This window comes from Puma concolor, chromosome A2 (genome assembly GCF_028749965.1).
Source record: "Puma concolor isolate L17-30 chromosome A2, mPumCon1.1.hap2, whole genome shotgun sequence".
Lineage (NCBI taxonomy): Eukaryota > Metazoa > Chordata > Mammalia > Carnivora > Felidae > Puma > Puma concolor.
This window is the reverse complement of record NC_141668.1, coordinates 148475182-148490907: the sequence shown is the minus strand read 5'-3', so window position 1 is coordinate 148490907 and position 15726 is coordinate 148475182. Positions and strand designations below refer to the sequence as shown.

At 46.1% G+C, this 15726-nt stretch overlaps 1 protein-coding gene across 6 annotated transcripts in view; it reads left to right on the top strand.

Annotated features, from left to right (window-relative positions):
- CACNA2D3 (calcium voltage-gated channel auxiliary subunit alpha2delta 3) overlaps window positions 1–15726 on the top strand; it is an 863963-nt gene that overhangs the window by 780165 nt on the left and 68072 nt on the right. For all 6 annotated transcript variants that reach the window (XM_086697915.1, XM_086697917.1, XM_086697916.1 and 3 more), the window contains 2 exons: window positions 2166–2228; window positions 5375–5445. In XM_086697915.1, the coding sequence (XP_086554041.1) occupies window positions 2166–2228; window positions 5375–5445 (134 nt within the window). The remainder of the gene's footprint in view (window positions 1–2165; window positions 2229–5374; window positions 5446–15726) is intronic.

Sequence of the window (15726 nt, the reverse complement as noted above, 5' to 3'; positions counted from 1 at the left end):
CCCAGGAGCCCACCCACTATGTTGGAGCAAAATCTGAGGCACCTGTGAGGAAAGTGGAAGCTGAAGCATATAATCCTCCAGGAGCCTTGGCTGGCCCTCTTGTTCCTCTTTCAATTATTTCTGGTAGGATGTAGACTAATGTGACCCACATGACTGGATCAGTAGTGCATGTGTAGACTATAAGCTAGCAGAGCTCTGGGAGATTGCTCTGGGAGAGTCTAACCTGCCAGTGTCTTCCCGTGTGATTGGAGCTATCGCCAGCATCACTTTCATGGACTTCATGGAAGCATCCTTCTTTCTCAAGATTTTCAGTTGACTTTTATATCTATTGGCCTTGTACCTGCTTTGTACTATCCATTATTTACAACATTAGATGGAGAGGTAGTCACCCTGTAATAGCAAGAGTACTCATTGGCTAGGCATGTTTGAGTGGAAACTAATTTTATAATTAGGGGTGGAGGTGGGTATGATGACTTTGATTCTCTATGCAACTAGGAGGATTTAGTCAATACCCACACGTGGAGGCCAATTCTGTTCTTGTATATTTATTAATGAAATAAATAGCCTCCCTTTGCTTCAGTAAAGGATCATGACATTCAAATAAACAAAGATATGGATTTGTCTAACATGACCCAGGGGAGCCTGGCTTAAAACTCATAGGAGTACTAGTGTAATCTACAGCATTGCTGTCCAAGAGAACTTTCTACAGTGATGGAAATGTCCACAGGTATAATCACCAGCCAAGGTAGTGCAAAGCACTTGAAATGTGACTAATGCACCCAAAGAACTAGATATTTAATTTTATTGAGTTTGAATTCACAAAAAAATTAAATTTAAATCTGCATATAGGTAATGGCTGCCATGTTGGATGGCACAGCTCTATGGGATTGCTTTCATAATGCTATCTTCAAAAAATGGAGAAGGTTTGTCAGGATTCCCACCCAGCAGGGCCCAAGTAGTGTCCATACAGCTAAAGAGCTTCTTCAAATAGCAAGAGTGGAACCTGGTTACCCAAGTCATTCATTCAACCTTCTTTGGACAACCGAGAAAAACCCGATTACTCACCAAAGCAGCCAACTCTTTTATAAAAGGTGCCAAATACAGTTGTTTGGGCCTCTTTAAAAAAAAAAAAAAAAAAAAGGTGCCAGCATGGCATTTAAGTTTCTGCTGATTCCCCACCACGACCTAGTAATAAAGGATGAAACTTTTGGACCAACTCATTGCTGGACTTTTGTGCCTGCCTGAAAACAACTCCACAGATAGGCAAATGTCCCAGAAAACACCAGCCCTGTGGTGGCCCGGAGCTAGGGGGAGTTTAGCTCAGGGTAAAGATATGTTACAAATTAAATGTTGCAGTCGGTATGTAAAGCTGCAATAAATAGAAACTGAGTTACATCAAGGATGGAATTAAACCTTAAGTTTAAACCCCACAGCACTGTAATTAAAACTTAGCCTGTAGCAAATCATTCACTTGAGATTAAAGTACTGTGGGGGAAGCAGAGGTTTGGGTTTACCTTGCTGTCTACAATTCATAAGTCTGAGCTACCAAAAGCTAACAGCCCTGCCCCCAAATCCAGCTCCCAATTAAAAACACAGTTTGAAAACCTTTAGGAGGCCTGAGGGGCCCCTTTAACAGAAGTCTGCCCCTTCCCCCCTGCCTAAGTCTATGAACAAATTAAAAAATATTACCTGGTCCCCTGATGGTCTTCTGAGCCGACACAGTGTTTTCATTAATACATCATTAGGGTAATGACATTGTGCTGGCGTTTTGCTTTCAAAACAGCCTGCATTTCAGCCACGACGCATGCAGGCTCGGGGCCTGTGAACACTTTGTTCCTGGGAAATAGTCTTCAGGTCATAGAAAGGGGTGGGGGTGGAGGGTGGGGGAAGGAAGATAAACTGTAATTAATTTTTTAACATGTATTCTTTTTATCCTAATCTGGGATGTTCAAGGCTTGCTTAGTGTTTTGTTTTTGTTTGTTAGTTTTGCAAAGTAAACACTGGGGTTAGCTTAACCATGGCCTCAACTCCTAGAGCCAACAGGCATTTCCAATTTCCCCCCCAAACAACCTACAGTAGGTTTCTCTCAGGTTGGAGGTACGTCATTTTGTGTAAAAGCAGTCGGAGGATCCAAAGTTGAAACTGTGGTATTTTTTCTTTTCTAGACTGTGAACTGTTACCTCATAGACAATAATGGGTTTATTCTGGTGTCTGAAGACTACACCCAGGTGAGTGAGAAATTTCTACCAACTCAAAGTAAGGAGCTCAGGATGGGCGTAGGTGAGGGGAACAAAGGATGGTGTTAAAACTTTGAGACAATGATCTATATTTAAGAAGTAATAGCAGGAGATTATTAACCCTTATTTCTGTCCCTCTAAAAATATCACAGCCTACTTCTCAGCAGGCCCCAAAGAGTTTTTACCTCCCAGTTGGGGGGTGGGGGTGGGGCAGAGCCCAGGGTCTGCTTTCTCACTCATAAAATGTTCAATTTGTAGAACACTTGGCCTCAAAAGTAGAGGTGCCTTAAAGAGTTTGGACAATTTGAAGGAGGTTTCCTCCTTTTGATATTTAAATACTTTTTCCATATATATATATATACACCACACACACACACACACACACACACACACACACACATTCCAGCATAATTATTCCTTATGACTTTCTTTCTGGTTTTAGCTTTTTAAAAATCAGTTATCTGGGTTCAGGGATTAACTTGGGCTGTCAACACTCAACACTGAGGGAAAAGGATCCAGAAAGAGAGAAGAAATTTTCTTCATTTGACTGAGCTGTACACAGTGTGAGGCAAGGGAAAAGATATGGGAAGACACTCAGCAATGGGGCCAAGAACAGAAATCTCCAGAAATCTCCACTGTGTTTGGAAATCAAAATAAGAGTTCAAAACAATAGCATTGTAATGGAGAAAACAGGTTTCTCTGTCTTTTTTAAAGTTTATTTATTCGTTTTGAGGGGGTGGTGGGTGGGGGGAGAGAATCCCAAGCAGGCTGTATGTGGTCAGAGCACAGAGCCAGACGCGGGGCTCGAACTCACGAACCATGAGGTCATGCCCTGAGCCGAAATCAAGAGTCAGATGCTGAACCAGCTGAGCCGCCAGCGTGCCCCAGGTTTCTCCTTTAAAACTATGCACAGAAAAACTTGTTCTGCAATTAGAAATTAAATTAGCCTATTCAGAGATGGTAAAACACAGATGTGTTTAGCAGTGTGGCATGATAAAGGAACACTAGAGAAGGAGGTGCGTGGTCTCTGGGACGTGCTCTCTTCCTTCACTAGTTTGGGGGTGGAGGCGCCTCACATTACCTGCCTGAGCCTCCTGGTGGGCTCTGTAAAAGGATGATTGACAGCCATTTTATAATGAAGTCCCATTTAAATCATTTGAAATTTTTTAGCAGTCAACACTATGATAGGGCTATTAATGCCTAAATAAATTAGTTAATTGTCCTTAAGTTGCTAAGGAGTCTGACCTCAGTGCCTTGTTAATTTATCAGAACTGGCTCTGGGTCACATGTGGAATTGTGCTTGAATTTCCCTTCTTATCCACGAAAATGTTGTGGGAATCTTAAGTGCACCTGTGATGAGAGAAAAGCTACAATGTTAGAAATTAAACTGCCCACACCCTGTCTCCTCGGATGCTCACCATCACTGGACATTGGACAGTTGGTAAAGATCAGATAGGAGTGAGCCCATGACGTAAAGCCAGTCTGAGAGAGTGCAAGAGCCCAGAGGCCTATGGTAATATGCCTGTTTTGCTGGGAGAAAAAAAACCCAAACTTTCAAGAGTCAGTGGAGCAGGAATCCAAATTAACCACCTTTGAGGAGGAACCCTGTCCTCCCACCAGGATAATGGAGGGCTGAGATAGGAGCCTGGTCCCTGGGGGTTCTCGACTGGCCCACAGTGTGACCCACTCCTACCCAGTCCGGGCCTGCACGTGCGCTCTGCTCCCTGCTGGATCTCTCCCTGGGACAGCCCTGCAGCATTGCCCAGGGAGCCAGCTGGCCTGCTCTGCCTTTGTTTGATGTTGTCTGGTTTCCTGCACCCCAATTAGGGTGGTTCTTCATCTAACAACCAGTTCCATTGACACTGGCATATTTACACACACAAAATACAAATGTCCTAGCTCCTCGCTACAGCACACACTCATAGACTTTGCAAAAGATCCCAATTGTCCCTGGAACGAAAGAGGCAATGCTCCATATTTAGTCAGTGAAATGTCATTTCCTTCTTCTTCCTCTTCTCTTTCGTGACTTTCTGACAAAGTCTTGCTATGCCTTTCTGCCTGAAAATTCCCAGGAGCGTGCTTGAGGTCACTCAGTTGTAATTTGAATCGGGATTTAGCTAATACAAAGCCTATGGAATTTATTAATTCAGGCTCTGACGGTAATGCCCTCCACTCACCCCACACAGAAGTTATAAATCCTTAGAGCACCCACTGTAGACATGGGGGTTCTCTACTGGTCTACACTGGCTCATTCCAGGGTGTTGGCAGAAGAAAGCTGTTGTCCCAAGCTCTTTTCAGCTGTACTGCCTACACCCTCTCCCACGAGACCGGGAGGACTATGGCTCCAAGAGCCTGGAGGGATGGGCAAGGACGTTAATTTTTCATCCCACCATTCAGAGTATGCAAATCTCAGCCAACACCAAGAGCTGGTCTGAGGCAAAAACATCAATCAGGTGGTGGGGAAGGGCTGCTACGCCCTAAATGCCCTGAGGACGTAGGGGTGAGCCATTAGAGGTCTGATTAAGCCTCTTCAAGGGGCTGGGCCCTGGGCTGCCCGATTTGTCCACATGGTAACTGCCCAGGGACACAATTGCGAGTGCTCTTCAGAAAGTGATTTTGAGAATAGATGCATTCTCAACAGCAGGAGATTTATAGGGCCGATGAAGAGGACGGCTACATTTCCCTAAACAGGTCATCCAGGAATTATAAACAATTCTTTTTATTACTGCTTGGGAAGCCCTCTCATAGCCTGTTTCTTTCTACGAAGTAGGGTTTTAATCACAAGAGACTGAGCGCAGATGAAGGTTTACTGCATCCGGGTGGGGGGGGGGAGGGGTGTGTGCGCGCATGTCTGTGCGCGTGTGCGCGCGCATGCGTGTGCCTTTCAGTTCCAGTGCTCCGCATGCGGTTTGCGAAGCCGGCGCTCTTTGCAAGTGCCACGTATGGTGGAACCTTCCCGTGAGCTTTCTAGTCTGCTGCGTAATCCCACCACTTCTACTGATTGTGAGGACATACTCCACTTTAATGTGACAGCGCCTTTTGCTCCAGAACACAGAGCTGCGCCCGTTTCTATTCTCTGGTGTTTGGGCACATTGTTTATCTATACTTCCTCCTGGGTCTTCTTTTCTTCCCCGCAGACTGGAGACTTTTTTGGCGAGGTCGAAGGGGCCGTGATGAACAAACTGTTAACAATGGGCTCCTTTAAAAGGTAAGGATTTTATGGTCCCCTGCGCCCCCTGGAAAAGTTTGCCTAAATAAAATAAAACGAACCAAGGTCAAATAAAGCAAGCCCAGACTTGACCCCTGCCTGGTTTGTACGGGTGTTCATACTTCAGAAGATCTTGCTGAAATTCGATGCCTCTTGCATGAGTGTTAAAGAGTCACAGAAACTCAGCTCACAATGGGTTTCCTGTTCACCCAGAATAGGGTTTATTGGAGGCCAATACTGGAGTCAGAGCCTTCGCTGGGACGCAATGATAGCAGTCTCAAGCAAGTGGCTGCAGAGACATAGGAAATGTTTTCCGCCGGCTAAAAAGGAGGACTGTATTTTGTCTCACATTGGCAAACTGGGGAAGGCTGCTAGAAATCTGGAAATGGGGGATAAAAAGTGACAGACACCTGCCGATATAATTTTGGAAAATCAAGTGAAAGGTCTCAAAACCTGCCCCCAGATGGAGGGAAGTTAAAATCTGCTGCTAGAAGAAAACCCAGATGGTGCCCAGTTCTACTGGCACCTGGGTCGTGAGCGCTGTCACTGACCCTAAGTGAAGCTTGTGTATGACAGCTTCCGCTTGGCCCCACTCTCTCCTGGGCAGGATGGCCATGCTTTGGGGGACACCAAAGCCTATGGGAAAAGCCATCTCCCCAAGGAGATCAGGATGTCAGTAATGTCCCCCACCCCACCCTAGAGTCAACAGGAAATGACAGTCTTCGAAGCGGTGCTTTCGTGGGCATATTTGATGCCGTTAAATACACAATAGCAGGCACTACAAGGATGGACCTCGGCTCGCCTGTGAGAACCACTGCTGCTGGTGGGAAAGGCAGGCCCCTAGTCATTACTCCGTGCAGCTGAATGGCCAGGAAGTGTTAGCTCAGGAAATCGGACTTTTGAGCCAGTCAACAAGACCAACTGAGCGCTGTGCTGAAAGCAGGGAATTCAAAAATGATGACCCAATTTTTGAGATTCCATAGCTTGTTTGTGCCAGAAGGAGGGGAAAAAAGAAATGATATAAAAAACTGGCATACCTCCAGCACTTCTGCGCTCTCTGACACACTCACTTGCCTGCCCCCAGCCTGCCTGCCGCGGGGTGTTCAATTCCCTTTCTTAAAATTCAAGTGCGGTGTTTTCCTCTTTTGCTACACGTGCTTGAAAACCCTGCTTGGAGCTGGGCTTGGGTTGCTGTGGAGTTTTCCAGCGCTTCTTAAAGCTTCCCAGGGCAGCGTCTGGATTGTCTGCCCTGCAGGGCACCACTGGTTGTTCCTATCTTGACGTGGATGTGTGTGCATTTGTGTCCTGTTAGTCTCCTTTCGACTCGGTGGTGGGGGAAGACAAAAGATGAGAATAATCACACACGTGTTTCTCATTCGAAAGCATATTTTTCAACTTCTTTAACAAAATCTTTTTTTTTTTTTTTTTTTTCCTTTTCCCTCTTGGATATTCCTTTCAAAAAGCTTGGTGGGAGAAAGAGAAAGGTTGTAGTAGGATTGTAAATTCCCAGTCTTCTCCTTCATGTGATTGAAGCATGGTTGGCATGAATCTAGAACTTTCTTTTGCTGTGAGAGTAGCTAACATATTTGAGAAAAGGGAAGGAGTAGGGACTTGACACAAGTGTAACAGTATCTGTTGTCCTCTGGGAGTTAGCTGACAATGATCATGGGCCTCTTTGAAGGGGCCCTCACAGGGGCCACCAGAGCAATGAGAGTTTATGTTTATGTTTTGGAGTCAGATGGATTGGATTCAAATCCAGACTCTGACATTTACTAGCTGCGTGCCTTAGAACTGAGTCAAGTTACCTCTCCAAGCTTTGGTTTCCTTATGTGGAAAATGAAGGTGATAATAATAATTACTTCCATGGGATGCTGTCAGAGTTAATGGGGTAATAATAAGCAGAAGGCCCGTACCCAGTGCCTGGCATATATTAAGGGCTCAGTGATGGCTAGCTGCTGCTGTGATTTGTATCACTGCGGATCTTTGCTCAGTCTTGGCTTCGCTTTCTGCTTGGCACCAGGTGGTGCTCCTTCTGCATCCACACACCTCACAGCAGGCTTCCCACGCTGCCTGGCGAGGGGGCCTCCAGCGTTGGGGGTGCTGCGGTGCCCCTGCCTTTTACAGCAAGCAGTGTGTCCTCAGAGCATAAGGGTGACAGTCGTTTTGTTCAGGGAAGTTCTGTATTTCAGCAGTACTGAAAAGAGGTAGCCCAAAGTACCTGATGGTGCTCTGGAACAGAAGTTGTGGTCCCCGTGAAAGTGAGCCCCACCCCGGAACACAGGATGCCTGGAGGCTGAATTGCTTTGGGGACGTGATTGAACCCGGGGAAAAGCCCAGGACCCATTCCCTGAATTCACTGACTTCCCATCTTCTCTCCTCTCAGTGTCTTGGACAGTGCCAGGATGGCACAAGGTTTCTTGATTTGATCTGGTTGTATCCAGTCCTAAAACATGAGTTTCACAGACAAGAACCCTACAAACCACCTTCTCCAGAAAGAGCTCACAGGGGAGAACACCATCCACCTCTGTCACCTTCCCTTTGTCTCTCTCCCCTGGTCCAGATTTGCCGCCTCTCTCTCTAAAGCAAGATGATGCTTGTTTACATGACAGTGGACTCTTGCCTTGATTGTGTAGTCACTTATCTGGTGACCGGATGGCCCTTCTACTTAGCAGCGTCATCAGAGGGAAAGAATATCCGCTTCTGTGTCTACAGCACCATGGGGATGGGAAGGAAGCCACAGATTTGTGCAAATTACCAACTCAAGGGAGCCTCAAGAAGGTTCCGTGGCAGTGTGTGCAGATAATCTAAGAGACAAAATGGTCATTCGTTGTCACTTTAGCTCAGTCTTTGACTTGACTCTGTCTACCCAGCTTACATGTGACATGGTATGATGGGCCAAATAACATACTAATCGCTTCAGCAGTGTGAAAGTAATGGTCACAGTGGCTGCCTTCCCGGAGCACCTACCCCACACCAGACCTGAGCTGCACCTGACAGATCTTACCTCTTGCAGCACTTTCCAGTACTCTGTGGGACAGGTATAAACAGGACCAGCTGCATCATTTGTAGAGTCCAGTGCAAACTGAAAATCCAGGGTCCCTTGTTCAAAACCTATTAAGAATTTCAAGACCGCCAACAGCAGAATATTCAACGAAGCCTGGGGCCCTTCCAAGTACAGGGTTTTGTGCAATGACACAGGCTGTATGCCCATGACGCTGGCCCTGGGTATAAATATACCCATTTTACAGATGGAAATAATGAGGCTTAGAAAGGTTAAGAAGCTGCCCTAAGTCTCTGTGTAACAGAGCTGGATTCAAACAGCCTGCAGTTTGAGCTCAGAGAGAATTTTCTAGTGTCTACCCTTAACCTGGTTCTGTGTAGAGTAGCATTGAGTTGTGCATGGAGCTTCTTCCTGTTCTGTTTGAGAAGTGAAGGGGAGCTTGAGGAAGATGTTGGCTCAGCAGTGTCTTATCAGGGCAAGCAGGACTTGGAGGATGGGAGGCCAGCTGAGTGATAGCATCACCCAGATTTCTTTTAGCTGAAGTTGGTAAATCTTTAAACCAAACCATGTTTTCAGGCTTCATGTATTTTCTCATGAGATCTACCATGTGCCTGGTCAGCTTTTTGCGTTGAAATCCAGACAGAGAACTTCAAATACTTCTTCATTCTTATCACAGAGAGTAAGTAGACTCCCCGGAATGGTGACTCATGTAGGGTTTCCCAGCGTAGCTATTTTTCTCTTGCACTCACGTTCACAGCCAGTAAGAGCCTTGCATTCCTATTTCTCAAAATCCACACCCCGTGGTTCTCTCTCTTGTCATTGGCAGTGATGTCACCCCTCTTCGGATTACTAAGAGAACACCTAGTTTCAAAGGATTTTTCTTAGAATTCATGTATCTCCCCCACTTCTTGTCCCCAGTGATTCAAATTCAGTGTCAAATATCCAGGAGAATTGAATATGTATATATGTTTTATATATAAAATGATATTTTATATACGTATAGATAGATAGGAGAGTATCCATGGTTCCTGATGGGGCCTCTTTGACACACTGCACTTGAGCTAAGAGGACTCTAGGTTGAGCACCAGAATCGCCGTGTGTGGCCTTGCACAGACTCCCCGTCTCCCAGCCTCAGTTTCCTCCTCACCCAAATGTGGACCTTAGGGGATTTTGTGAGAATTAGCTAAAACAAAGTATGTGAAATTGCTCGGCAGATTGCAGAGTATTGCGGGGAGGATGTGAGATTAGCTCTTAGATAATAGCTCCAAATGTCTGATCTTTTTCTTTTTTCATTTTCTTCTTTTTTTTAATCATTAAAACTCCCCAAAGCTGGTTACTATGCAACAGTTAACCTCCACAGCACAGCCTTGGGGATGGGCCTGTGGGCCTGGACTCAATCAGCATCCCTGGAGAGCTTTTGCTTTTATTTATTTATTTATTTATTTATTGTTAATGTTTATTTATTTTGAGAGAGAGAGAGTGCATTGCGTGTGTGTGTGCCCATGTGCATGCATGTGCAAATGAACAGGGGAGGGACAGAGAGAGAGGAAGACAGAATCCCAAGCAGGTTCCACCCTGTCAGCACAGAGCCCTGTGCAAGGCTCAGTCCCACAAACCCTGAGATCATGACCTGAGCCGAAATCAAGGGTCAGACATGTAACCAACTGAACCACCTGGGTGCCTTTCTTCCTTTCTTTCTTTCTTTCTTTCTTTCTTTCTTTCTTTCTTTCTTTCTTTCTTTCTTTCTTTCTAAAGAGAGAAAAAGCATTCAAGCAGGGAAGGGGGGCAGAAGGGGAGCGGGAGAGAGAGAGAGAGACAGAGAGAGAGAATATCCCAAGCAGGCTCCAAGCTCAGTGCAGAGCCCCATGTGGGGCTAGATTCCACAACCTTGGGATCGTGACCTAAGCTGAGATCAAGAGTCAGCTGCTCAACCCACCCAGGTACCCCTCACTAGAGAGCTGTTAAAACACGCCTGTGCTCAGGCTGCACCCCCAAAGATTCATATGAAATTCATCTGGGGAATGGAGCCCAGGCACGTATGCTCTTTGAAAGCATCCACGTGCTTCTCATGCATGGCTAGGGTCAAGACATACTAAGTTAAGAGCACCAGGGTACCATTCCAGGTGCTGTCCACTTTGGAGTTGTCTGACATTGGTCAGCATTCACTCACTAACTTTCAGTTTTCTCAGTAGCAAGATAGAACTGAAAGAAGGATGTGTATACCTGCAGGTGGGGGTTAAATGGAGTAATGCGTACTTTTACCAAACTTTATCTTTGTGGTTTCTGCCAAAAGGTCTTCCTTTGTTCTTTGTGTATCGAATTCAGCTTGAGGAAGCAAAGACCAGTCGGTCCTGCCTGGCCTTTGGTTTGCAGAGAAACGGACCGCTTGCTAATAATCTGTTTTTGCTTTGGGAGCTACTGATAGGTCCTCTCCATCTTGGCTGTGTGTGTTTTGCTTTATACGGTTTTGTTTGTGTTATGTGCTTGGTGCAACATGCCTGAGCTCTCACCCCTCCACCACCACATTTTCCCTATGGGGCCTGGTGAATGTCTTCCTCACCTTGCCCCACACATTCATTAACTTAGTTGGCTTGTGCAGAATTCCCTGTGGTGGCTCATTCTGCTCTCTAAATTGCCTTTCTAGAAAGGTGACACGTCAGGTAGACTTCAGGACTTGGGACGTGTCTTCTCCTGTCTCTACATGATGGAACCGTACAGGCTCCCTTGCTGGTGACTGCAGCTTTCCCTGTCCTTGGTAGTCACGTTGCATTTCAGCCAATGTCCTGGCCTTTCAGTCTAGAGAGTGTGAAAGGAGAAGCCTGTTATGTTTGGATGGCTGCTCTCTCATGCCGACTGCCCCCCCAATGTCTAGTACTCAACACTCATGTGATGAATGTAATGGCTTCCCGGCTTCCTGTTGACCTGACCGTTTCCACAGAAGTATGCTTTGTCAGAGGTGGCATTGAAGGGAACAAGAAGACAGATTGGCTTGAACAAGTGTGTTTCTGAGCCAAACTTTCTGGAAGACAGAGACATGAGAATTCCAGTGCATCACTCTTTAAAATCCTCAAGCTGCCTGCCTGAGCATCCCCAATGACAACAGGAAGAACGCTGCCCTCGTCCTCATCATAATAGCAGCAGGCCTCATTTACTGAATATTAAGTACAGGACGGGCATTATTCCAAGGAGTTTACGTGTATTACCTTAATTAATCCCCATAACAACTTCACGAAGTTACTACTGTCATTATTTCCCTTTGACCATGAAGTCCTACAAGTGGTGGCTGAGCATGTGAGTAACTTGTCCAAGTTCACCCACAGTAGTGAGTGGGGGACACGGAATGTGAACTGTTGTCTCTCAGATTCCAGATGGCAGACCACGTTTACCTAATCCCCACACGTCTTTTCCCCTAGTTGGAGCAGACTGAAGTATTTCTTATGGAAATATTTGTTCACATTTATGCTTATTCTGCTCTAAGAGGTAGTAAAAGAAAGTTTCTCAAACTTAGAGTCCAATATATCAGTTAGGAGTTAGTTCTAGAAATAATAGGAAATTCTAGAATAACAAGGGGCTAGAGAACATGGGAGCCTTTTTCTCTTTTTCATGAAGGAAGTCTGAAAATACAAATTTGTTGTCATCACGGACCCATGACCATATCTTTTTCTCTACCTTCCTCCGTTGGCATTTAAACTCAAGGTTACTTCATGGTCCAATACAGCTGCTTAGCTCCAGCCATCACATCTGCAATCTCTGCTGGCAGAAAGAGGATCCAGGGAGGTCCAAAAGGCCAAGTAAAATTTCTTAATTAAAATTTATTTTATTTAATAAGGAGTGCCTGGGTGGCTCAGTCAGTTGCAACCAACTCTTGGTTTTGGCTCAGGTCATGACCTCACAGTTTGTGAGTTTGAGCCCCACATCAGGCTCTGTGCTGACAGTGCAGAGTCTGCTTAGGATCCTCTCTCTCTCCTCTTTCTGTCCCTCCTGCTCCCTCTCTTTCCCTCAAAATAAATGAATAAACTTTAAGAAAAACTTACTTTAAGAAGTAAATATTATTTATTAAAGTAAAATAAAGTTTATTTATTAAAGTATTTTATCCCAGGGGCACCTGGGTGGCTCAGTTGGTTCAGCATCCGACTTCAGCTGAGGTCATGATCTCACGGTCCGTGAGTTCGAGCCCCATGTCAGGCTCTTTGCTGAAAGCTCAGAGCCTGGAGCCCATTTCGGATTCTGTGTCTCCCTCTCTCTCTGCCCCTCTCCTGGTCACACTCTGTCTCTCTCAAAAATAAACATTTAAAAAGTTTCAAAAAAATAAAGTATTTTGTCCCATACAATACTCCCACTCCACACAGCCTCACCTAGCTACAAAGGAACCTAGGAAATGTACATAGCAAAAACTCGGGGTTCTGCTTGGCAAAGCAGGAGAATGGACATTGGGAGACTCTAATAGTCTCAGCCACATCCAGCGTGCCTGGTTCCTTCAGCCCACATAACATCCTCTAAATACTGAATCTGGTTTCCGGTGATATCCACTTGGAAAATCTTCCCAAGATGAGGCTTTGTTTACAACTCCCCAGTTTCTCCCCACACCTCACGTGCCCAGTGCAGTCCTGAACACAAATGGTCGTAGCCACCAAGTGATTCATCTGTCCGTGATGCCTGACCCCAAGCGATACAAGCAGCAACACTCAATAACACCCGTGGGGTTTGACCAATGGCAATAATGGCACCAGGAACACCGACTCCCCGAGGTCCTGACATGCTGCGTGCAGCACAGGAATTGTTGTGATGCAGTGCTGTGAAATGTGGACGTGAATTCATGAACTTGGCAGAGGTCGAGGAAGCCCCCCCAGCATCCAGGTTTCTTGCCGCAAATGGGTTTTGCTTCAACTCATTCCCCAAGCAGAATTCAGCTGTTTCCTTCTATTTCTTAAACAAAGAGGCCAAAGAAATTTAATCTTTTCTATGTGGCATTCATCGAGATTCCGTTTTCCCCTTCAGTTGAGCTAATTCTCATGGAAGGAGCAGGTGAATGGACAAACCAGTTGTCAGTTATGTGCTCTTACCACCATGCCTACCCATTATCCTTTGCCTCAGGACCGAATCGGTTCCTCCATTTAGTAGAGCAGTGATAACTTCTGCACCTTCTGAGCCTGTTCCCTCTCCTATAAAATGTAACCATGCCCCTGACACAAGAGGTAATGCTTCCATGCTGCAGAAAGTAATTGATTATTTCTTATTGTTACTGCTTTTATTACCTAGGTGAGATGCTGGCACGACCACTCTCTGAAACTTTGCTTCCTTTTATGTTATCAGCACCTGTTGATGAAAAGCCTTTGGTGCTGACAGATCGCCTGCTTAATCTATCGGATGAAGGAGGCTCGCTTCTCAGGGTTCTGCCCTGGACTCTGGTGGCCCCAGCGTCCTGGGGGCTGGGCTCCTGGCCGGTGTGGCCACATGGCGCTTATTCTCTGCTAAGGACGGGTGCTCATTAACTCGATGTGTCAGTGATTTCCAGCCAGGGGCTCAAAAGCGGTAGGGCCAGGGTCATGTAGGTTCCGCGCCTCTGCTGTGTTCCGTGTGCTGGGCTGACTTTGGGGAGCAGTGCAGTCTCTGTAGGAAGTTGCTGTGGGAAGACACGGCCACCCGCGTGAAAAGGAGGGGAGGGACAGCACGTTGTGAACCTTCCGTTAACACTCAGATCAACAGATTGAGCTTTCCACTCTCTTGGTTTTCTTTTTTTTAATTTTTTTTTTCAACGTTTATTTATTTTTGGGACAGAGAGAGACAGAGCATGAACGGGGGAGGGGCAGAGAGAGAGGGAGACACAGAATCGGAAACAGGCTCCAGGCTCCGAGCCATCAGCCCAGAGCCCGACGCGGGGCTCGAACTCACGGACCGCGAGATCGTGACCTGGCTGAAGTCGGACGCTTAACCGACTGCGCCACCCCAGGCGCCCCACTCTCTTGGTTTTCTGAGCTGTAAGAACGAGTAAGGCTTCCCATGGTGACAGTGGCCTTGTTCCGTGCCCTGTGTCTCTGCTCCGTGCCCTGTCACTTGCAAGTTGGAAGCTGCCCGAGACCACCCTTCATGGTCCAACAAAGAATACGTATTTTTACATGTTGCCCTAGTGAGTCACTCACTTTGCTTCTTACACTTTTAGATTCAAAATTGCGTAAATACAGTGAGCGTCTATGTTGAATGCCTCCCTGTCCTGTTTTTAGGGCTGTATTTGCAAACATTCAGCTGTTTCAGGATTGGTGTTTAGGCAGATAGTGTAGCCAGAGCTAATGCTATGAGCCATCACAGGTAAAGAACCCGGCCTCATGGGCACACAGTAGGTGTTTAATAAATGCTGGTCCCTACAGTTACTAACAAGTCTAAATTAACTGTGCTCATGCCTTTGAAATGGAAACTTTTTTTTTTTTTTTAACGTTTACTCACTTTTTGAGAGACAGAGACAGAGTGTAAGCAGGGCAGGGGCAGAGAGAGAGGGAGACACAGAATCTGAAGCAGGCTCCAGGCTCTGAGCTGTCAGCACAGAGCCCGGTGCAGGGCTTGAACCCATGAACGGTGAGATCATGACCTGAGCTGAAGTCGGACGCTTAACTGACTGAGCCACCTAGGCACCCCTGAAATGGAAACTTCTAATTCTTAGAAGAAATATTTTTCTTGGTTGTGATCTTTGTCTCCTTGGAAAGGAGCAGAATCAGCAAAATAGCTTTCAACAAGTCCCCATGTCACGGGCCTGTCATCCACGGCCCTACAGTGCACAGGGGCACACAGGCTGTCTAGGTTTTCTTTGTATCAGTTTGAGTTTCTTCTTCAGAGACTGCTTCTGCCTTCCGTCAGAGTCTCAGAGAGACCCGTCAGGGGCACAGAGATGCTAATGATAAGCTCCCAGGGCAGCCTGCGTGGGGGTGTCGTGGGGACCAAAGCATGCCATCTGTAATAAGAATAAACTGCGAGCGCAGCACTGCAGCACGGTCTCGGCTGGGCACGATGCTCGGGGCTTATTTTAGAGCCGAATGAAAGCAGGCAATTATCATGTTCTTTAGCTCTAATCAGCCAAACAGGATACAGGTAGCCACAAAATGGAGTTATTTAAAACTAACAAAATCACTTCAAAAAGGGTAATAATCTGGAAGTCTCTCTTTCTGCAACATCTAGTTAAAGCTGTCTAAGCGTGGAGAAGACAGGGAAGGCTTGTTTTGTAACCTCCTCAATGGCACTCGGATCAGGAAAGCTTCCTTGTGAAATGAAAGGCAGGATCTCTGGCCTGG